The sequence below is a fragment of the Ictidomys tridecemlineatus genome, chromosome 4 (genome assembly GCF_052094955.1).
Source record: "Ictidomys tridecemlineatus isolate mIctTri1 chromosome 4, mIctTri1.hap1, whole genome shotgun sequence".
In the NCBI taxonomy this organism is placed as follows: Eukaryota; Metazoa; Chordata; class Mammalia; order Rodentia; family Sciuridae; genus Ictidomys; species Ictidomys tridecemlineatus.
Genome location: NC_135480.1, coordinates 17,635,552 through 17,659,865, shown reverse-complemented (window position 1 = coordinate 17,659,865; position 24,314 = coordinate 17,635,552). Strand labels below are relative to the sequence as shown.

General features: G+C 34.1%; 2 protein-coding genes across 2 annotated transcripts; both read right to left on the bottom strand.

The window, feature by feature from the left end:
- Positions 1-1,828: 1,828 nt before the first annotated feature.
- LOC101957695 (olfactory receptor 4A16) lies at positions 1,829-2,776 on the bottom strand. Its single transcript, XM_005341533.2, has one exon. It carries the CDS (start codon positions 2,774-2,776, stop codon positions 1,829-1,831), a length of 948 nt encoding a protein of 315 aa, XP_005341590.2.
- A 16,865-nt stretch (positions 2,777-19,641) lies between these two features.
- Positions 19,642-20,565, bottom strand: LOC101957983 (olfactory receptor 4A47). Its single transcript, XM_005341534.2, has one exon. The coding sequence runs from the start codon at positions 20,560-20,562 to the stop codon at positions 19,642-19,644; it is 921 nt and encodes a 306-aa protein (XP_005341591.2). The 5' UTR covers positions 20,563-20,565.
- Positions 20,566-24,314: the final 3,749 nt, after the last annotated feature.

Below are 24,314 nucleotides of genomic sequence, written 5' to 3'. Positions count from 1 at the left end.
GAAAGTTATAGAGTTAGCAACAGTATGCAGCTATTTCCTCAGTTACATTCTACGTTGCAATGTGCAACGATAGGAGCGTTGTGCAGCTCTCAAGAAAGTCCATAGTTTACAGTTACTAAAATTGGGCAGATTCAGGAGCAGCAGAACTGGTAAAACATTGTGGTTATCTTAGAAAGGAAGTTCCTTCATTCCCAGGAGCTTCAGTGCCTGCGAATAAGGTAGAAGCTGATAAGACTCTCCAGCAAGGAGGATATCTCCATAGCCACTGGACATCCTATGTCTTTGCACAGAAACTTTCCCAGTCACCAAGTATGCTAAAGCTATGAAGTTATGAGTGACCCCAGTCTTAGACACTGGTCTCCTAGACACTGTCACCACTCTCCACCCCCATCTATTTTCACTGCAACATTAATGAAAATAAAAAAACACATGCAATGAAGCAAAGTGTATATCAGTGGATGAATCTGTGGGTAAAGAAATATTAAATGCACTTTGTACATAGGATTTCTAAAGGGCTTCAACAATTTAAAAATAATGGAAAAACAATGCACAAATTTAGCAAAAACATGGATACACATTTCATAGAACACTAGAAAAAATGGATATTCTCCAAATGTGAATATGTTCAGCTTCAGTAACAATATGGATTGCAAACTAGAATCACAAAGAGCTCACAGTCTTAAACCCAAACAATTCACATCACCAGGTACAATTGTTGAGGATCAAGAACAGTGCAACTGTCATACACTGAGGTAGGCGTACAACTTAAAATGCAGCATTAGGGGGGGAAAACCTCACAATTACCTGTGAAACTCAGTGCATGAACATCCTTTAGAAAATTAAAGGATTTCTTTCAATTAGAAATCTCTTATGGAGCATACATGATGATCTAAATTGCAATGAAAGCAATCCTATCTTCTTTGTGATGTTCCAAGAGGAAAGCTGGGTTTTTGCACAAAATTGTAATTAAAATTTCATTTATACAATAACAAATAAATTTAAACCTATAAATATTTAAGTTGAATACAAGTTTTAAGGGACAGAGGCTTATGCAAAGCATCATTTATTTAATAATAATATCATGAAGACAAAATAAGAAGCTTTCCCTGTTTTTTGAAGAGTGGTAAAACTGAACATGATCATTAGTACAGAGAATGAGAAAAAATGTTTACAACCTGGATTGTAAGTTTTTCTAAAACAAAATACCTGCTTTATAATCAAGAACTCAATATGTTTTCATCACTGACATCCCCACTGACAAAATAATTCACTGCTAATGTCTTTAATAAATAAAATTGCCATCCAATATTATAAACTAAAAATTCATAGACATTGACCCCCAGAGGAAATTAATCTTAAAAGAATATATATATATATATATATATATATATATATATATATATATATATGCAGCTACAGAAATATGTCATATGGATATAATAATCAATATTAAAATTTAAAAATTACTCTTTTGACTCCAGAAATTTATGTATTAAATGAATTGCTATCTCTTTAATTTGGATGATAAAGTTTTTAAATTAAAAAAGAAACATTTTATTTAAAGTCTTCTTTCAATATAAATTGAAAAAAATGAGTTTTAAGGTTAGCTTCATTTTATTTTTACTTACAATGGAACAAACATCCATACCTTTTATTCATCATCCCTAATCTTTTCAAATTTGATCCTACATCCAAATATTATTTATTCTACTCTCTGATGATTATACATTTAAAGAAGTATCTCTAGAGAATACATTGAGTTGAGCACACCAACTTTTGTTAGAATTCACCACCTATGTCTTGTTTCAGAATGAGTTATCTAAAGGATTCAGTGTGAGTGATCCATTCTTATTTTACCTGTGGTTAACCTCTTACACCAGAGTTTTTTCATAGCATTTTTCATCTCTGCATTTCTCAAGGTATATATTAGAGGATTCAACATGGGAGTGATAACTGTAAACACCACACTTACGGGTTTATCAATAGGAAAGGTGGAAACAGGTCTAACATAAATGAAAATACAGGGAGCAAAAAAGAGGATGACCACTGTGATGTGGGAAATGCAGGTGGACAGGGCTTTGCGCCTCCCTTCCAGACTGTAGGTTTTAAGGGAGTTTAGGATGAACCCATAGGAGATCAGGAGAAGGATAAAAATGACCATACAGATTGCTCCACCATTGGCAACCACAGTGAGACCTATAAAGTAGGTGTCAGTGCATGCAAGTTCCAATAATGGGTACATGTCACAGATGAAGTGGTCAATGACATTTGGACCACAGAAGGGGAGATTGTACACAAAGGCAAGCTGAACCACAGAGTGTACAAAACCTCCCGCCCAGGCCACCACCAACAGGAGGATGCAAACCTGCCAGTTCATGATGCTCAAGTAGTGCAGTGGCTTACAGATGGCCACATAGCGATCATAGGCCATCACCACCAGAAGGAAGACCTCAGCACCCCCAAATAGGTGATCTGTGAAGAGCTGGCCCATGCACGCCGGAAAGGAAATCGTCTTTTTATCACAGAGTAAATCTGTAATCATCTTGGGCGAGATAGCACTGGAATAAAGAGCATCCATGAGTGACAGATAGGCAAGGAAGATGTACATCGGAGAATGCAAGGAAGGACTGGCAATGACAGTCACCACAATGAGCAGGTTGCCCACCATTGTCACAATGTAGATGAGTAAAAACATGGCAAATAATGCCTTTTGTCCATCAGGATCCTGGGTGAGGCCCAGGAGGACAAATTCAGTGACATTGTTACTCTGTCCCATTTACTTTACCATGAAGCTTCTCTCAGAGATGAGAGCTCAGGAGAAGAGAACCTTTCTGAAACTGTGAACAGGACCATGAATGCCCTCTGTCATAGAGCACATCTTCATCTTTCTGTCTTCTGCAGTGGCGAACACACTGTCCACATTTAGCAAGCATCTGTTGAGGTCTTCTTTCAAGAAGCCCAATATACCTTCCCTTGACAATTAAATTTCCCTTTGGATGATTTTGCTGGACTCACAAGTTAGAGGTTCCATCTTAAGATCTCAGTGGGTTTCTATGGAGAACAGCAGACAAAAGCACCACTGTTATTCATACATTTAATATCTTTTTCAATCACCTTTCTTCTTGGCATAGAAATCAGCAAAAATGAACAGGAAAAGACTTTCTGCTTTCAAGTTTCTGATTTTGTAGTTGTGGCATAAACCCTAAATATACAAAGTGATGTAGAGTCAGTTCTTTAAGTTGATCATATTTATGGGGAATACCTTTACAATATAATCTGTGTAGCTCCAAAAATATTACCTTTTCTGGAGAATCTAGCTCAAAACTCTGATTTTGAAAATTGGACTTGAACTGTATCAAATAACTACAAAAATTATAGCACATTTCCCCCTGTACCAATGACATCATTGGGCTTTGAATGTCAACGTTTTCAGGAGCTGTAATTCCATCCCTTTTATCCTGGCCTCTGCTAAATTCTTAATACATTTACATACACTACCCTGATTTTCAAAAAGACATTTTTAATTTTACTGAACTAACCCTTTAGTGTCACCATCACTAACTAATCCATCATTTAAAAATATATTGTTTCCGGTACTCTTTGAGAGTGAGCTGGGTGTTAAGGAAGGAAGAAAAGGGAAACTGAAAAGTAGGAGAACAGTGGGACACTGGTTCATATCTAGTGTTTATTAATACAGAGGTGCTCACAAATATAACTTCATTGTGTTGATTCCAAAAGACAGCACACTCAAGGGAAAAGTCCATACTTAGCATGAGAAAGCGTGAGTTTTTGTCATTTTATTAATGCAATTACAAATACGTCTCCATTTCTCATTGAAAAATGAAAAGACTGAACTACATGAAATCAGAATTTTTTTCCCATCCAACTACAACACTAAAAATGTTTTGACTCTATCTTTTCTATTATTTTTACATATTTTCCATTTTAAGATTTGCATAATGAAAAAAAAAATCCCCAAGGATATCACTGTTCAAAAGTGCTAGCCAGTGGTAAATAGGATCTGATAACTACTGTGACTAAACAATGACTCTAGATTTCTCATTCAATGGTTATCAACATAGGACCCAAGACACTCATGGAGAGAAAGCAGAGCACCATGATGAATAATATAGATTCTGGAGCAATCCCAGTTGCATCCACTTGCTATCCATGTGTGCATGGCACCTAATACACATCCCTGAGCCTCTGTTTCATCTTTTTTAGCATAGGGATACCCATAAATATACCTTTTGGGGTGTTTTTATTACATGCAAGTACTTAAAGTCAGTGTTGTTGGGCACCATTATAACATTTCTCAAAATTTCACTGTGAGCATTACATCAAAACAAATTAGAATCTGTATCAACTGAATAAAAATTATTGACAGAGTCCAGGATTTAAAGAACAGTATTCCTACACATACAAGGACAAAAGATAAAACTGCATGTCTAAGAAATTACCTATTTCATTATATGTAAGCACTAGAAATATTTACCTGTGCAGAAACATATTTAGACAGAAAGCAAGTGAGAGGATGCTGCTCACATGGATTTGGTAGTGGGGAGAACGTGTGCAGATGAGCTTTCTAGAATCCAGCTGTGATGAGCCTTCTACACTTTTTATTCACATTCCTGCTTCTTTTTGATTCAAGAGTTCTATGGATATTAAAGCTACAGACTGAAAAGGCATATCTGTTGAAGAACACAGGGAATAAAATAGTCTATGTTTAATTTTATTTTTTCACATCTTATTTATTGAATGTTAGGTGCATTTACTCTTATTCATTGTCAATATAAGATTTTACCAGGATAAATTATAGACCATACAGTAAAAGCAGAGTGCCCAAACTATGCAATATATATTATGTAAATGATAAAACTATGCATTATAAATCAAGGTATAGTTTAAGTTGTAAAAGATTATATACTATAAAAATTGAAAAACTAACATTACTATATTTTCCACTTAAACCTTGAAATTAACACTCTACCATAAAAATATTTTGATGCATTTTAAAGAAATGGCTCTTTAAAAGTATACTCTTATAATTTAAAATCACTGTGTATAATTATTTACTATAACAATTTTAAAATCCAGGTGACAGGAGATGAGGTACTTCCATGAGCATGGATTTCTTCACTTACATGTACTGCCATGTTTGCTAGAATAATTTCAATAAATACATAAAACATAAAAAGCCCCTATGATCTTCCAGGAAATAAAAGACATTTGTTCCCTTACATTCTAATATGCTTGGTATGATGGACAATTTTAAATTTATTAATCCAAATGTTCTAAAAAAATAATTATACTTTTTTATTTACATATCATGTAAAATGTAATATCCCATAAATTAAAGTAATAAATACATTGAATTATATTTTGTACTTGTAACACATGTCAATTGTTGTTTGGCAAATGAAAAATAAATATTAATCAGTCTGTAACATTAAACCAAATATACTTCCTCTTAAAATGAATGCTTTGTTCACTGAAGGTGCCTGCAGTACCTCATGTACCCATGCTTCTTTCTAGAACACATGATAATATATGGTGATCAGTGGATCCATGAATAGTACCAAGTGGCTACAGCAAAAGTGTTTCCAGAGATCTCCATTATCTCAGTCTCTCAGAGAAATGTGAATGTATCCAAGTGAATACCTTAAATACAAAAACATTTTAAAATATCAGTATTTACTGCAAAAAAAAATGTAGTTCAATATTCTCACCTCTTGGGAAAAAGGCTTCATAAAAATTAATATGCTATGTTTACAAAACTACTTGAAAACATGAACAAATTACATTTGCAGCAAAAGGAATGGAATTGGAGAGCATATGTTGAGCAATATAAGCCAAACTCAAGGGTCAAGGGTCATATGTTGTCTCTCATATGTAGAAGCTGGCCAAAAAAAAAAACAAAAAAACAAAAAACAAAAAAAACCCATATTTTTAAGAAAAGGGATCTCATGAAAATAAAAGGGAGACTGGTACAATTGAGGAATGTGGGGGAAGGAAAAAGGGAGGAAAAGGACAGTACTGGGAAATGAAATTGCTCAAATTATGTTATATGCATAAACAAATATGTTTCAATCTCACTATTATGTATAATCATAAAGTATCCACAAAAAATGATCTAATTAGTGAAAATTAACTTGGCTGAATTCATTATTTGATGACACAATTAAACAAAAAGTCAAACAACACTAAAATTCATTTTATGTATTTTTATCTATTTTAGAGAATTATTGTTAAGAAAACAAAAGGACTTGAGTCAGAGTGTTTAAGATAATTCATGCCTAGTTATCAGCACTTTACCTACCAGAGCAAAGACTGAGATGTAACCTCATTAAAAAGCCCATGATGGAGTTTTCTCATAGGTAGAGGCTGAACTCCTCAGTCTCTTGGTGAAGATCAAAAGCATCTTCCTAAGGGTTCTACCTTCCTAATTAAAACAGGTCTCCATATCAGCAAAATCTCATCCCAGAAAACAGAGACCTTCTGGAAACTTCTTTAAGCAACCATGACTATAACAAGAAAATGAGATACAAAGGGCTAGATGATAATGAAAGATATGTTTCCAGCTTGAGGAAAATGAGTTTTCAGAAATCTCTTGGATCATTCTAAGAGGAAAATAATTCTTCCACTTAAATGTGCAGAAAGCAGCTATGACCTTTTTATACCCTCTCTATTTCTAATAGATTAGCTTGTTAGCATATTTGGAATGAATTCAAATGAAAATCTCTCCTGAACAGGTTGCTTCCCTTGAACAATCCCTAGAGGACAAGGACTCGGATCTTTCCACAAAAGAGTAGCGGACTGTCAAGGGCTCTGAAAACACATCTAATTTGAAGAGAAAAAAAATACAAATTCTAGGGTAATGCTGGTCTCACAGAATGAGTCTGAAGAATTATCTTCCTTTTACATTTTTGGAATAGAGAGCAGTTGACATTTGTACTTCCTTAAAAGATTGGTAAAGCCAGGTTCAATGCACATACCTGTAATCCCAATCACTCAGGAGGCTGAGGCAGAAGGATTGCAAATTCAAGGTCAACTTGAGCAACTTAGTGAGGTCCTAAGTAACTTGGTGCAGGCCTGTCTCAAAATTTAAAAAAATAAAATAAAAATGGCTGGGGATATAGCTCAGTGATTAAGCATCCCTGGGTTCAACCCTCAGTAACCCACCTTCCCCTCAAAAAAGGTTTGGTAGAATTATACAATTGAGCTATCCAGCCCTGGGATTTAATTTTCTTTCTTGTGTGACTTTTATTAATGATTGAATTTTGGTACTCCACGTTTTTTTTAGTTAGATCTGTTTCTTCACATTTCAATCTTGGTATTACCCGTGCACAGGAATTTATTTATATCTTCTACTTGTTTGCAATTTGTTGGTGTGTACTTTTTTATAAGAATCACTACTGATATTTCATATTCCCATGGTGTCAGTAGTAATGCTTACTTTTTCATCTATGATATTGTTTATCTGAGTCTTCTTTGTTTTTACTTTGGCTAGTAAAATTGTGTTAGTTTTTTTTTAACTTTTAAAAATTTTATTTTGTCAGACTTTAAAAAAATACTTAATATAATTTTTCGTACTGTAATTTTTATTATTTGACATAATTCAATTTTTCATTGATATAACTTTCCTTGTTCTGTTTTTGTTTTCATGGCTGGGGATCCAACCCAGGGCCTTGCACATCCCAGGCAAGTGTTCTTACACTGAGCTGCTCTAACTTTCCTCTTAGAGCTGCTTTTTTTCCATGTTGTATGTTTGCATATGTTCTCTGTCAATTTTGGGGTTTCAAGAAGTTTTTCCCTCCCTTTTTATGTTTCATTAATCTGTTTGTTGTGTCAGGGTATGGTTGATTAATATCCATGTGTTTGCACAACTTCCATGGTTCTGTTTGTTGTTGACTTCTTATTTTGTTATACTCAGAGAAGATATATGACATAATGTTGATATTTTAAAAATCTGTGGATACTTATTTTGTGGCCTGACACATTATCTATCCTGGAAAATGTTCTGTGTGCTGATGAAAATAACACATATTCTGTAGCTCTTGCATGAAATGCTCTGCAAATATCTGTTAGCTCTACTTCATCTATAGTGTAGTTTGTCTGAGGTTTCTTGGTTGATTTTCTGTCTATATCATCTATCCATTAATGAAAAGTGGGCAATGAAAGTCCTCATGTATTATTTGATTAGAGTTTGTTTCTCCCTTCATATCTAATATTTCTTTTGCATATTTAGGTAGTCAAGAATTGGGTGCATATGTATTTACAGTTGTAAACAGAAGCAGGGAGTATCCAATAAATAAATTGTTTGTATCCATCTCTCAATGTTTCCCATTAATTGTTTTCTATTCTATTATTAAATGTGTTCAAAATAATTGTTTATTTGTCTCTGGCTTATTAGCTTGTCATAGATATGAGTGTAAATTTCTCTGTGTTTTCCCATCATGGTCCAAATTAACATGCCAAAATAAGTATGATTGAATGTTGGAAATTTTAATTATACTCATAAGTAAGTCCAAAAGAGAAATCATAAGTTAATTTTAATAAATTATTAAGTATAATTGGTTACTGCTATATAATTTTCTGAAAAACATTTATATGTATTTATAAAGTGAAAGAATGAATTTTATACTCAAATTCAATACCATGTTCAGTAGCAAAACGCTAAACTCAATGATTTTTTTCTCCAAGTCATTTTAAAAGGGAATATTTCTCCTCTTTATGTGAGTCTTCATGCCAGAACAAAAATACCTGGGGACACAAATGGAATTCTTGTCATTAAGGATGTTCTTAATATTCTGAGAGCAGGCAGTGAGAAGAGTGGCATCCTGTACCATGTGAGCTGAGGGAAGAGGACATCATCAGATGGGTCCTCCTGCCTTCAGCCTCTCCCAATGCCTCCAGTACCTCACTCTGCAGCCTTCAGCACCCACCACAAACTCCCTACATATAAGTTTCGCCTTCTGCTTTTTCTGTTGGAGGAGACCCTTTGATGCTTTTGCAGGCAATCACCAGTAGAAACTACATACAAAGATAAAACCTGGGCTGCTCATATATGGGTAGATCCATCCCTTAAAAATTATTTGTTCATATTTTTAGAAGGAACAGAGTTACATAAATCTACTTCCTTCTCTCTCTCTCTCTCTCTCTCTCTCTCTCTATCTCTCTCTCTCTCTCTCTCTCTCTCTCTGTCTCTCTCTCTCATAGTGTAATATCAAAAAGCAAGAAGAGAATCTTGTTAACAACTGGAGAATCAACTAAACCAGCTAATGCTAAGACACACGTCTCAAACCCTTTTTAAAATTATTATTATTATTATTTAATTTGAGATGGGTTTTTCTACCTTGTTGAGGTTCTAAATTGCTGAGGCTGGTTTTAAATTTATAATCCTCCTGCCTTCACCTCCTGAGCTACTGGGATTACAGGTGTGCACCACTGTGCTCAGCTATCTCCTGAAAAACAAATTATCTGCAAGTTATTTTAAGGAAGTGCCTTTAGAGCCTACTCAAAGTTAGCTCAAAACTGGCCTTTCAAGAGTAAGCATTCACAAATGAAGATGCCATCATAGCCCAGTGAATAAACGTGGCATTACAAGTAACTGCACAGACCACAGTGTTGATCACAGGTGTGGTACAGAATCACATGCAAAACCTCCTGCCAAAGGCGTAACCTGAAACTCAACCTGAAGAAACAGTATGAAACCTAAACAAGAGCACAAAGGACCTTTCATCAAACACTGCCAAGTACTTTGCAAGTCTTTGAAGAGTAGGTAGGGAAGTTTTAGGGTTCTTTTGTGCAGGCCTGTATAGTCATCTAGCCTCTTCACAGGTGGCATGATATGATACTTTTCCAGGTAAGGTTTTTATCATGAGCCATGTGGAAGTTTATGAGCTTATCACACACCCAGAAAGGTTTATAATATGGCCACGTGGTCTTCTGTTGCCTGAGTCCATTTTTAAATGCTGGTTTCAAGGTGACCTTGAGTGAGCCCGGGAGGCATGTCCTGAAAAACAACTTAAAGATACTTGGATCCAGAAAAAAAATACAGGCTCAGTGATGTTTCACATGAAAAGAATCCATGCTTTACATTTGGCAGGAAAACGCAATGTGTGGGCCTGCTGCCGCTCCTCCTTTTCTGAATGTAGCTACCTCTATCTTGGGACAATGGTCAGCTCCTGGAGGTCATTATCAGGGGATTGCCCCTGGGGATTTCCTGCTGGGTGTGCTGTTGGCCACCATCTTGCTACAGAGGTGACAAAGAGCCAGACTTTCCACAGCTCTGTGGATCCTGAATGCTAGGTTGGATGGTGCTGGCCACAGCTGGTGAGAGGGTTGGAGGAAGGTGTGATAGCATCTTGGTCTTGGTTCACCAGTCAGCTAGTCCAGCCCCCAGTGGGTTCCGAGGGCCCACAAAAGTCAGTACTTGCTGGGCCTAGTCACCAGCCTGGTCCCAGCACCAACCCAGTCCCTGGTACCATCCTCCCTCCCCAGTCTGGAATCCATTGATACCCTGGTCCTGCCAGGTCTGGCATCAGTCTGGCACCTAATAGGACCCAGTGGCTCCCCAATGACTTCTCTAACCACCAATCCAGCCCAGAACTTGCACCTGTATATCAGCCCACAGCTCTCAGTGTGTGGTCTTGATATGCCTGATACAGGACAGCTTTCTGGGACAGGCGCACATGTCCTGGTGCTCAGCTCTCAGGATCATCTGGAACAGAAATGCTTGACATTTTAATATTTGGTTTAAGGCTATATATTGTTTGCATTGAGTGTTGTTAATATTGATCCCCTCCTTAAAGACAAGGTACTGGAAAGATTCAGGTACACCATAAGTCTATAGGGTTGAAACTATACTACCTCACTTCAACACTGCTAGATGGGAAGATACATGAACAACACAAGAAAACAAGGGAACAAAATGTCCCTAACAAGCCAAGAGGCTCCAATATAGAATCTATTGACAACATACTGGAAGAAATGTCAGAGAAGGACTTCAGAATGTACACAATAAAACTGATTCATGACATAAAGGATGATGTAAGGAGTGAAGTCAGAGATTAAGTTTCAGAAGAAGAAAGATCACTCCAATAAAGAGAGTTTATGAAAAGAAATCAAGCAAAATTCTCAAAAGGAAGGAATTAATAAACCAAATTAGAACTTCAATGAAAAGTATCCCCAACAGACTAGATAACTTGGAAGACACAGCCTCAGGCAATGAAGATAAAATATATAATCTTGAAAATTAAATTTGTCCACACAGAGAAGATCTTAAGAAACCATGAACATAATTTCCAAGAATTATGGGATAACGTGAGGAGGCCGAATTAAAATTTTTCAGGATAGATTAAAGCACAGAGATACAAACCACAGGAATGCACAATCTTTTTAATGAAATAATATCAGAAAATTTCCTACAACTGAAGAGTGAAATGGAAAATCAACTACAAGAAGCTTACATGACCCTAAATGTACAAATTTGCAACAAACCCACACCATGTCACATTATAATGAGAATGACTAACACAGAATAAGGATAGAATTTTAAAAGCCACAAGATAAAAGTATAAGATACATAAAGGGGCTAATCAATTTGGATCTCAGGTGGTTTCTCAACCCAGACCCTCAAAGCTAAGAGGTATTGGAAAAACATATAACAAGTTTTAAAAGAGATGCAAACCAAGAATTTTATATCCACCAGTTTAAGCTTCAGACTCAAACATGAAAGAAAAAAATCTTCCATAATAAACAAAAGTTAAAAGAATTCAAAACCAGAAAGCATGCACTACAGGACAACCTCAGCAAAATATTCCATGAGAAGAAAACAAACAAACAAATGAAAAAATAAATGGGAAAACCAGAAAAGGGAGGAACTGTACTACAGGAAAAGATAATCCAAGGAGAAACTAACTCAAATTAAAAACCAGAAATAAATCAAAATTAATGGTAATACAAATCACATCTCAATAATAACCCTGAATGTTAATGGCCTAAACTTATCAATTAAAAGACATAAACCGGCAGATTGGATTACAAGACAAGGTCCAACAATATGCTGTCTCCAAGATACCAACCTCATAGGCCACAAATTCCAGAGACCAAAGGTGAAAAGATGGGAAAAAACATATCACTCACATGGGCCATGTAAACAAGAAGTGGTTTCCATCCTCATAACAGAGAAAGTGAACTTGAAGCTAAAGTTAGTCAGAAAAGATAAAGAAGGATGTTTCATACTTCTTAAGGAAATTTCACATCAAAAAGACATAACAATCATAAATATTTATGTCCTGAACAGTAAAGTATCGATGTGTATCAAACAAACCCTTCTTAATTTCAAGAATCAAATAGACCATGACACAATCATACTGGGTGACTTTAACAAATCTCGCTCACTATTTGATAGAGCTTCCAAATGAAAACTAAACAAAGAAACTATGGTACTAAATAATGCAATCAATAATTTAGACTTAATGAACACATATAGAATATTTTATTAATAAATGAGTGAATAAATTTTCTTCTCAGCAGCACATGGATACTTCTCTAAAATAGACCATATATTATGCCACAGACCTGCTGTTAGCAAATAAAAAAATATAGAAATGCCATTACATTCTATTAGATCATAATAAAATGAAATTAGATATCAATAATAAAATAAAAAATAGAAGATATACCAACACCTGAAGACTAAATAATGTGCTATTGAATAATGGATGGGTAGCAGAAAAAAAGCAGGATGAAACAAAAAATACTTACAGGAAAAATGGGAATAGTAATACAACATATTAAAATCTCTGGTACACCATGAAGGCAGTGCTAAGAGGAAAATTCATTGCATTGAGCTCGTTCATTAATAGAAGAAAGGGCAACAAATAAATGACCTAACATTACATCTCAAAGCCCTAAAAAAAGAGTAACAAATCAACACCAAAGCAGAAGACAAGAAATAATTAAAATCAAAATGGAAATCAATAAAATTGAAACAAAAGAAACAATTCAAACAATTGACAAAACAAAAGTTGGTTCTTTGGAAAATTTAAATAAAATTGATAAACCCTTAGCTAAGCTAATAAGGAGAAAGAGAAGACTCACATTTATTAAAATTTGTGATGAAAAAGGACATATCACAATGGACAGTACAGAAATACAGAAGATAGTTAGAAACTATTTTGAAAATTTAGTTAGAAACTATTTTGAAAATCACTCTAACAAAACAGAAAATCTTGAAGACATCAACATATTTCTAGAGACATATGAACTACCCAAACTGAATCAGGAAGACATGCACAATTTAAACAGATCAATTTCAAGCAATTAAATAGAAGATACCATCAAGAGCCTACCAATAAAGACAAGCCCAGGACCACATGAATTCTCAGACAAGTTCAGCAAGATCTTTAAAGAAAAATTCACACCAATACTTCTCAAAGTGTTCCATGATATAGGAAAGGAGGGAACCCTTCCAAACTCATTCTGAGTCTAGTATCACCCAGATACCAACACCAGACAAAGACGCATCAAGGAATGAGAAGTTCATACCAATATTCATGATGAACATAGATGAAAAAATTCTCTATAAAATTCTGACAAATCACATAAAAATATTAATAAGGTGCACCATGATCAAGTGGGTTGATCTCAGGTATGCAAGTTTGGTTTACCATATGGACATCAATAAACATAATTCATCACATCAACAGACTTAAAGACAAGAATCTTTGACAAAATACAGCACCCCTTCATGTTGAAAATACTAGAAAAATTAGATAGTTGGAATATACCTCAACATTGTAAAAGCTATCTAGGCTAAACCCAAGGCCATCATTATTCTAAATGAAGAAAAAATAAAAGCATTCCCTCTAAAACTAGAACAAGAAGATGCCCTCTATCACTACTTCTATTCAACAGAGACTTGGAAACTCTGGCTACAGCTATTAGGTGAAAGAAATTAAAGAAATATGAATAGAAAAAGATGAATTCAAATTATCACTATTTGCTGATATCATGATTCTATATTTAAAATTCCAAAAAATCCCACCAGAAAATTTCTAAAACTAATAGATGAATTCAGCAATATGGTAGGATATAAAATCAACACTCATAAATAAAATATATTCCTATATATCAGAGATGAATCCACTAAAGGTGGAGAACTTTAAAAACTAGGAAAACTACACAATTCACAAAATAAAATACTTGGAAATCAATTTAACAAAAGAGGTGAAAGACCTCTACAATGATAACTATAAGATACTAAAGAAAGAAATTGGAGAAGACCTTAGAAGATGGAAAGATCTCCCATGCCCTTGGATAGGCAGAATTAATGTTGTCAAAATGGCCACACTCCCAAAAGCATTATATAGCTTTAATATGCTTTCTATTAAAATCCCAATGACATCCTTCTTAGAACTAGAACAAGTAATCATGAAATTAATTTGAAAAATAAGAGACCCAGAATAGGAAAAGCAATCCTTAGCAAGAAAAGTGAACCAGAAGGCATCACAATACCTTAAACTATAATACAGAGCCATTGATACAAAAGTGGCATGGTATTGGCACTAAAATAGACAGGTTGACCAATGATACAGAATAGAAGACACAGAGACCAGCTGACATAAATACAGTATTCTCATACTAGACAAAGGCGCGAAAAAGATTCATTGGAGAGAAGATAGCCTCTTCAACAAATAATGCTGGGAAAACTGAAAATCCATATGTAACAAAATGAAATTAAACTATTATCTCTCACCTTGCACAAAACTCCAGTCAAAGTGGACCAAAGACTTAGGAGTTACAATAGAAACTCTGTGCCCAATATAAAAATAAATAGGCACAAATCTTCACCATGTCTGCCTAAGATATGATTTCCTTAACCAGACTCCTAAAGCACAAGAAGTAAAATCAAGAATTAATAAATTAAATGGATTCAAACTAAAAAGCTTCTTCCCAGCAAAGAAAACAATCAATGACATGAAGAGAAAGCTTACAGAGTGGGAGGAAATCTTTACCACATGCACCTAATATAGAGAATTAATCTCCAGCATATATAAAGAACTCAAAAACTCAACACCAAAAATAAATAAATAAATAAATAAATAAATAAATAAACCACAATCAATAAATGGGCTAAGAAACTGAACAGACACTTCACAAAATAAGAAATAGAATTCATCAACAAATTTATGAAAAAAAATACTTAACATCTCTAGCAATTAGAGAAATGCAAATCAAAATTACTCTAGGATTTCATCTCAGAATGGCAATTATAAAGAATATGTAGCTGGGATTATGGCTCAGTGGCAGAGTGCTTATTTAGCATGTTCAAGACCCTGGGTTCAATCCTCAGCACCACATGAAATTAAATAAATAAATGAAATAAAAGTACTGTGTCTAACTACAACTAAAAAATAAATATTTTTTAAAAAATTATAAAGAATACAGACAACAATAAATGTTGGTAATACTGTGGGGGAAAGGGTACACTCACTCCTACATTGCTACTGAGACTGTAAATTGGTGCAACCACTCTGGAAAGCAGTATGGAAATTTCTCAGAAAACTTGGAATGAACCTATCATTTGACACAGCTATCCCACTCCTCAGTTTATACTCAAAGGTCTTAAAATCAGAATACTACAGTGACATAGCCACAACAATGTTTATAGAAGCTCAATTCACAGAGACAAACTATGGAACCAACCTAGATGCCCTTCAACAAATGAATGGATAAAAACAATGTGGTACATATACATAACAGAATATTACTCAGACATAAAGAAGAATGAAATTATGGCATTTGCTGGGAGATGGATGGAAGTGCAGAATATCATGTGAAGAGAAATAAGCCAATTCCAAAAGCCAAAGGCCCAATATTTTCTCTGATATACAGATGCTAATTCACAATAGGAGTGGAGGTTGGGGAATAAGAGCTGTATTTTGGACTATGCAGAGGGGAGTAAAGGGAGAAGAGGAGGTGGGGTGTGAAGGTTAGTAGAATGAATTGGATATCATTATCCTATGTACATATATGGTAGCACGACAGGTGGGATTCAACATTATGTATAATCATAAGAGTGAGAAGTTATACTCCATTTATGTATAATGTGTCAAAATTCATTTTACTGTCATGTATAACTAATCAGAATACATAAAAATAAAAAAAATTAAAACAATGCAATGTGTGAGCTTGTATTCTCTTTTGCCACAAGGAGTTTATAGTTGGGACAGGTGGTGAAGTGGCAATAAGCTGTGTGGATTGTATAATTGTATTGTCTCTTAATTTTCCACTGTGATGTGGTGATTCAATATCTGTCTTTATTTTTGTCTATAATGATATATGTACACATATAATGAGATATATATATATATATATATATATATATATATATATATATATATATATATAGTGATACAAAAAGATAGTAAAGAAAGTAACAAGCAGATGTGAAGTAATTTCAGTACTTGGGGAATCTGGGGGAAGTGTCCCAGGATGTCTTCCAACTTTTATCTGAGTTTGAAAATATGTCACACTTAAGATATTTTTAAACAAACAACTATATATGAAAAATACAGAACTAAAACACCACGAAAAATAACAGAATCAATGGATGCTTACCCAATATATGAAAATAGGTCTGAAGACTTTGTCATTACCAGATTACAAAACTTGCCACATCTGGGCACAGACCAGACTTCTTATATTTGGTCTAATCAGTCTATGGTCATAACCTTTCACAGGATTTTCAGCCACCATGAGCCCTTGCTTGTGGAACTGTAAAATGGGTCCAACAAGAGTTCCCACCTCATGATATTATTGGAGGAATTAATACTTGGAATGTTACATAAAGAAACCCACAGAAGATGCACAGACCAAGCCATGAAAAGGGAAAGCAATTTATAAATGCTGGGTGTCATTGTTATTCATAAACTTCAAAGAGAATATCATCTGAATGCTACTTAAGTTGTCTCAGAATATAAATTATTTTAGGGCTGGGGACGTGGCTCAAGTGGTAGTGCACTCGCCTAGCATGAGTAAGGCACTGGGTTCCAATTCTCAGCACCACATAAAAATAAAATATATTGTGTCCACCTAAAAAATTAATATTTTGTAAAGGACTATAAATTATTTTAAATGATAAAAGAATCTCTTTCAACAATTATTTACTGTGGGCTGCACAATTATAGGTTCCAAGGATTAATCCATATATTATATTCTAGAGAGAAACAAATAATAAAAATTAAAAGTAAAATATATAGAAAAGTGAGTCAATGGTGCTAACCTTAAATGTTCTACTTGAACATTAAGTGTGACAGGAATCAGAAATATTGGGGTGAATTTTTGAAATATGATCAAAATTATGGTATATAATATTCCAAAATAGTGTTGAAAAAAAATATATATATATATTATCTTGAATTATAAAAATCAATGTAAAAAACTTTGAAAAGAGCCATAATAATCCTTTGATATTGGAAAACAATGTTTGTAACCTTAACATAATTTATTCTACAAATGCTAAGATAGTTAAGTACAATAAAATCCTACATAACAATTGATCACATTAATATGTATAAAGGTAAAAGTTATTAATCTCCTAAATAACTGCAAATTATTAATATTCTAAATAAATGCAAACATGTTTAGAAAAATGTATAATTTTGATTTTATAATTTCAATAAAAACAAATTGTGATGCATCACATTATTTCACATTTTAATGGATGTGGCAGTCCATCGGGCTCACCAAGAGAAATTTATTAGCAGTGTTAGAATTTGAAAAGAAAGAAATGTTATGATTATGAAAATGACCAAAGAATATAGCAGGAAAACCAAGAAAGAAGAAAGAAGCAATACCTAAGTTTAAAAAGGAACCACCCAATGAATATAATCATTATAAAGTTGATGACATAAAAACAAAGAGAAATGGACAACCTAATAATTTTGAACCGTAACAATCCAACTGTGAATCTCTAGTAAAATAGAACTTATAGGCAAAAAGAATTGCAAAAAAATAGTGAACCACATAGAATAGTAATCATATATTAGCAGTAATAGTAGTATCATCTTTGTTTTTTAATTTTTTTTCCACTTCTGCTGATATCTGATAAATAAGAATCATGCATGTTTTGGGTTTACAACATGATATTTTGATATATGCATACATTGTGAAATGATGACTATAATTAACACACCCATGATGTCACATGACTTAAGTTTTCTTTAATCTTTTTGTGGTAGGGCAAAACTTATCAGAAGTATACAATACATCAAAAGTCATAATAGCTGCCATGCTATTAACTCCAGAATTATTTCACTTGCATATGAAACTTGCTACTCTTGGACCAACATATCTAGTTTCCCACTTTCCAGCCATGACAACCATCATTCTTTTATATGTCTCTGTAAATGTGAAGATTTAGTGTTCACATATAAATGACATCTTGCAGTATTTGTCTTCTATGTTCAGCTTATATCATTTAGCATAATGTCCACCAAGTTGACCCAGGTTGTGCAAATGATACGCTCTCTTAACTTGAAGAACCATAGAAACACAGTACCTGCATCTGGGAACAGGACTGGGAGATGCTGGTGAGGAATTCATCATATCTTTTTTTCAGGTTATCATCTTGCAAGGGCTACATTGTAATATTCATACTTATTATTTATTCATATTTGTTTTTTTAAAAAATAAAACTACTGAACTAAAATTATTAATGTAATGTGAGTAATAAAATGAAAAAAACACATACAGCACTTAACTACTTTAATATAAAGACAGTAGAATGAAACAGACATTATTATTACTGTGTGTATATATGTGAATGCATGACCAATGTGATTCTGCAACCTGTATACTCAGAAAAATGAGAAATTATATCCCATCTGATTCAAATGTATGATATGTCAAGGTCATTGTACTGTCATGTGTAACTAATTGAAATAAATTTTAAAAAAAGAAGACATAAGAAGATCATTCTGAGTTTGATGATATGAATTTAATGTATATGCCTGCCACACCATCAGCTGTCTTTTAAGTGATGGATTCTTTCAAATATTAAAAAAAAATTTCAACCATATTTATGAAAAGACAGAATGAAGTTTTTATTATATTTTTACTTTTCAGACATAGTTCTGAAATACAATCTATTTTAAGGGAGAAGAACTTAGATATCATTATAATGTTTATAAGATTACATATAAATCAATTACTTTATATTCTAATAGTACAACTCTGTCTAATTTGTCATCTAATAAAGTTCTTGAATTCTCAAAAAAGTATAAAAAATTAAAAATGAGAAATGACAACATAATTACTAAAGATACACTGAAAATTAAATATGCTTGTAATACTATAAAAATTTTATTAATAAATAGATTGCATATTTCTATTGACTTCATAGTATATGTGTACCATAAATTCCTAGGTCCCTTGATAAATAAGACACTACAGAATGAAAAATACACTGGGGAAATATGTTATTGTCAGACATAATTTATTCTTTAATTATGTTTAACAAAAATCCCTTATTAAATCAGTATTGGTTTTAAGTTTGAAATGAATAATATATCCTAAAGAGACAGTTAAATAGTGAAATGTTTCTCTTTGTAGTGGGAGACTCAATGATTCCTACCTTATGTGATTTATTTTCCAAAGTTTCCTCATAGCATTTGTCATTTCTGAGTTTCTCAGGGTGTAGATAAAGGGGTTCAACATGGGGGTTATGACTGTGTAAAACACAGTCAATGACTTGTCAATGGGGAAAGTCTTCACTGGTCGTGCATACATGAAAATACATGGGACAAAGAAGAAGACAACCACTGTGATGTGGGAGCCACAGGTGGAGAGAGCTTTCCGCCTCCCTTCTTGACTCAGGTTCTTCAGAGAGTGGAAGATGACAGCATAAGACATGAGTAAGAGCAGAAACACAATAGAGCACATCAGTCCCCCATTGGCAATCACTAAGAGGCCAGTGACATAGGTGTCAACACAGACAAGTTGCAATAAGGGGTACATGTCACACATAAAGTGGTCAATGACATTGGGGCCACAGAATGGGAGCCCATAAATAGTGACAAGCTGAATTACTGAATGCAGAAAACCTCCAGCCCAGGAAACTACCAGCAGCATAACACACACCCATGGCTTCATGATAACCAAATAATGCAAGGGCTTACAGATGGCCACATAACGATCATAAGCCATCACCAAAAGAAGACAGATCTCTGACCCACCTAGAAGGTGTTCTGCAAAGAGCTGTAACATGCAAAACTTGAAAGATATGATAACTTCTCCTAAGAACAAATTTGAAATCAATTTTGGGGAAATAATTGATGAATAAATGATATCCAAAAATGATAAGTTAGCAAGAAAGAAGTACAATGGAGAGTCCAGGGTCTTACTGAAGGTTACAGTTAGGACAATGAGCAGGTTCCCTAGCATGGTCAAAATGTAAAATAACAGGAATATAACAAAAAGTACTTTCTGTTCCTTTGGATTTTGTGTGAGGCCCAAGAGGACAAAGTAAGTTACATTGTTCCTATGTTCCATCTGTTCTTTCATTGATGCAGATTTCAGAGAATAAAGTAGTTTACCTGTAAAATAATGAAAAAAATCCTCAGACACATAATAGCACTTTTATTCATCTACCATATATGTTCTAAGGCTCCACTAGTGTCAGACTACCTGTAGTAGATACGTGGATTACCAAGTAAAATAATACAAGGTTTACTTCCCTAAGTGATTTGATATGTAACTATGTGATTCAACTTTTAAAGATCAAATTGAGAAATGTGCTGATAAAATATTTATTGATTCCATGCTATAGATTCACAGTGCTTCAATTCTAAACCTGTTGAGATTTGGAAAATTGTTGCAGAGAAAGTTACTATTCAGATGTGTTTTAAAGTGTGAAATAAGTAGAAGGATCGAAAGTTGCATTATGTATAAAAGTTATAGAGTGTAATAGTGAAGACTCTCAGTAATTTTCATATGAAGAATAGATAAAATCAGTTACTAATGGAAGACTATAAACCACCATCACTGTATCAATATTGGTACTGAGACTTTAGAAAATGCTGCCCTTCCTACACTTTCCTTGGCCCTCAGGTCCACTGGAAATGTCACCCCTAAGCATCTTTCCATTCATATTTCCAGGAACATTGTGCTCACAGTGATGTCTCTGTTCTTCAAAGGACATCCCATCTCCACTGCTCTCCTCTTTCCTTGTTGAGCCCTCTCCAGCATCACCTATCTGTGTTCACGTTTCTACCCACCTACTCTTCCAGACCATCTGGGCTCTTTCTATGATGATTCTCAAACATCTCCAAACATGTATCCATTAATCACACAAAGCTGAGTTTTTTTATATTAGACATTTATTGCAGGAGCACCCACTTCCTGGCACCAAAACTATCTTCATCTGCTAGAGCTACTGTGTTTTTGAAGATGAATGTGTTGTCTCAGAGCCTTGCTGCTAGACATTCAAAATAAAGGTATGGACAGAGGTGGATCCCTCAGAAGACCATGAGGGAAAGTCCAGCTCTGTCCTTGGCTTGAAGATGTCCAGCTTGTGTTCATGTGTCATTCTCCCTGCATCCAAATTATCTCTTCCAATAGAATACCAGTTACATGGGATTGAAACACAACCTAATACAATTTTATAACTGATGACCTTTATAAACTCCCTATTTCCAAACAAAGCTGTGGTACTTTAAGTAGGTAGGACCTCACCATATAAATTATATGGTAGGACAAAATAAAACCATGATAATTTCATATGAGAAACTGAAAAAAAACAGTAATTACCACATTCTCAGCTTGCCAAATCCTTGAAATCTGGAGTCTTTGGTTGAATATTCCATGTTATCCTAACCTATAAATACCTAAAACACTTTGTATATCTTCAACATTATCACATCTCCTAGTTTTCAAGCTGGTATCTGCAACTATTTCATTGACTTGTTCACTTAGATATCCTTTTAGTATTTATAAAAGTAAATATTTTATTTTTCACAATAATTCTAGATTTTGTTGAGATTAAATTCTAGATTTTGCTAATTAAAGGGTACTTCTTTCTGTCTTATCCTTTAGGTCAAATTCTGACAGTGTTCAACCTTCCTTTATTCTTCTTACATTGCTTATTCATACATTTATTAAGTCCTCTTGGCTTTGTATTTATAACATCTTCTAAATGTGAACATTCTCATTCCATCCCTTTACATCCCCTGTCAACTGCAAGAGCCACCTGCCACATCTACCATTTGCTCTTGGACAGACTCGAATCTCAGAGACCAGAAGCAGACATCACAAATTTGGAAGTAACAGTGATTATTGTACAAAAGTGTGTGATACATTCTGTCTTTTCATTTTTCATAGAACGCTATATCCAGTCACACTGTTCACATGAGGTGAACTTCCAGCCATCACTCAGTGTCCACTAGCTCAATAAGGCTCAGGGTCTACACTAGATTCATGTCATTACAGCATGAAATGTCCATGCTGAATGAGGAATCAGCTTTTTGCCTTGGGCCTTCTACTTTCCCAAATGGAAGCAAAAGTATTGAAAATATAACATGGCTTCTAACATAAATTTTCATTTTTTGAATATATTTGTGGTGATCTTATACAATCTGAATAGCCACTTTCTGCCTCTAGAGGTTTTTATCCACATTTTCTTACATACTCAAGAGATATATTTCCTGTGTAATGAAATATTCACACAATCTCCAAGTTTGATTTCTGCTACTCACTATAAAGTTTTACCTTTGGGAGTTTGTCTACAATTTGAAGGAGGAAATTTTGTCTCACTCAGAAATATTGAGTAGTCCCTCTTCCATCCAGCATGAACACAGAAAAATAAAAGCTTTCTTATTCTTGGAAAATACACTTAAAATCACACAATCATGTTTATGCATTTTCTCTCCAGTGAAAATAATGAGCAATTGTGGTAGTGTTCAAAGGAATTAAATTAAAATTTTCATATTAAGATGCTTAACTTAAAAATGCAAACAAATAATTTCAACATAGGAATATCATATCTAGAATTTAAAAAAAGTTTTATAGGTCTTTTCTGGTAACTTTAATAAATACCATTCAGCTTTTTAATCTGTCTCCTCTTGTCCTGGTAATGCCAAACACTTGTGCTTCATATATGGATGGAGTATTCTTGAGCCTTTTCAAATGCTTAAGAATAATGAGCCATGTTTTTTTTTTTTTTAAATTATAACTGTTACTAAGAGAACGTTGCTTTCACCTAGCAGGGACGAAGATCACTAAAGATATTATACCATAGACACGTTAATTATGAATCCCTGAAACTGGAACATGTCCAAGCTGATTCTTGCTTAATTACACTCCCTGGGGATCTCCATATACTCTTAAAATAACATTTATGTGTCAAGATGCAATACAGAAAACACCTAACTAGAGTAACAAGGATATAACCAGGAAAAAGAGTTTCAGAAACATTATGGCAAGGATAATTAAGATAAAATATCATTCCCATTAGTTTATTTCAATGAGATTGAATTTATCACTTATTCCTTTTCTGTGCCAGAGCAAAATTTTTAATTTTTCTTTATTGAATTTTCATTTGTCTCCCTATGAGTTTGAGATTAAATGTATTTAAAAGATTTACGCAGCTGTAGCAACTAGTTATTTATACACTTATTCTATTTATTCTTTGTTTTTCTACAAAATTAAAGAGCATCTATTTGACTATTTGGTTTCAGATAACCTGACATTAGATGATGATAAAATAGTTAATAAAACATAAGAAAGAATACAAATGTAATCCTAATTGCATCAGCTTTACATCTTCTAGTAGAGCCACAAAATAATAGTAACTAAAAATAGGAGCTTCAATCTCTGATTGGATAATAGGTTATTGTGACAGAAAAAAAGTGAATGACACAATTTTGAATAAAGTGATTGGATAAGGCCTTTTTAAATGTGATATTTAAACTAAAGTCCAAGGATGAGAAGTCAGTTGCCCCTATGGGTACGTGGTCACTTGTGGGAAGATGCAATGTGGAAGAGAGCTGGGCGATTTCAATGCTGTGCTGTCATTTAACCTGAAGGGAGGAAGACAGGGAGAGGACAGAACAATGTGAAGTTTTTAAGATATGAGCAAGAGCCAAAGCCTGGAGTGACATCACAGGTCTCATTAAGGAATCTGGACTACTTTTAAAGCTCTTTTCAAATGAGAGTAAAGAGAACTTCCTGTTCAACAAAAATTCTCAACAATCAGCAAACCAAATCCAGCAAAGTGGAAGAAGAATTGCACATCATGACTAACTGAA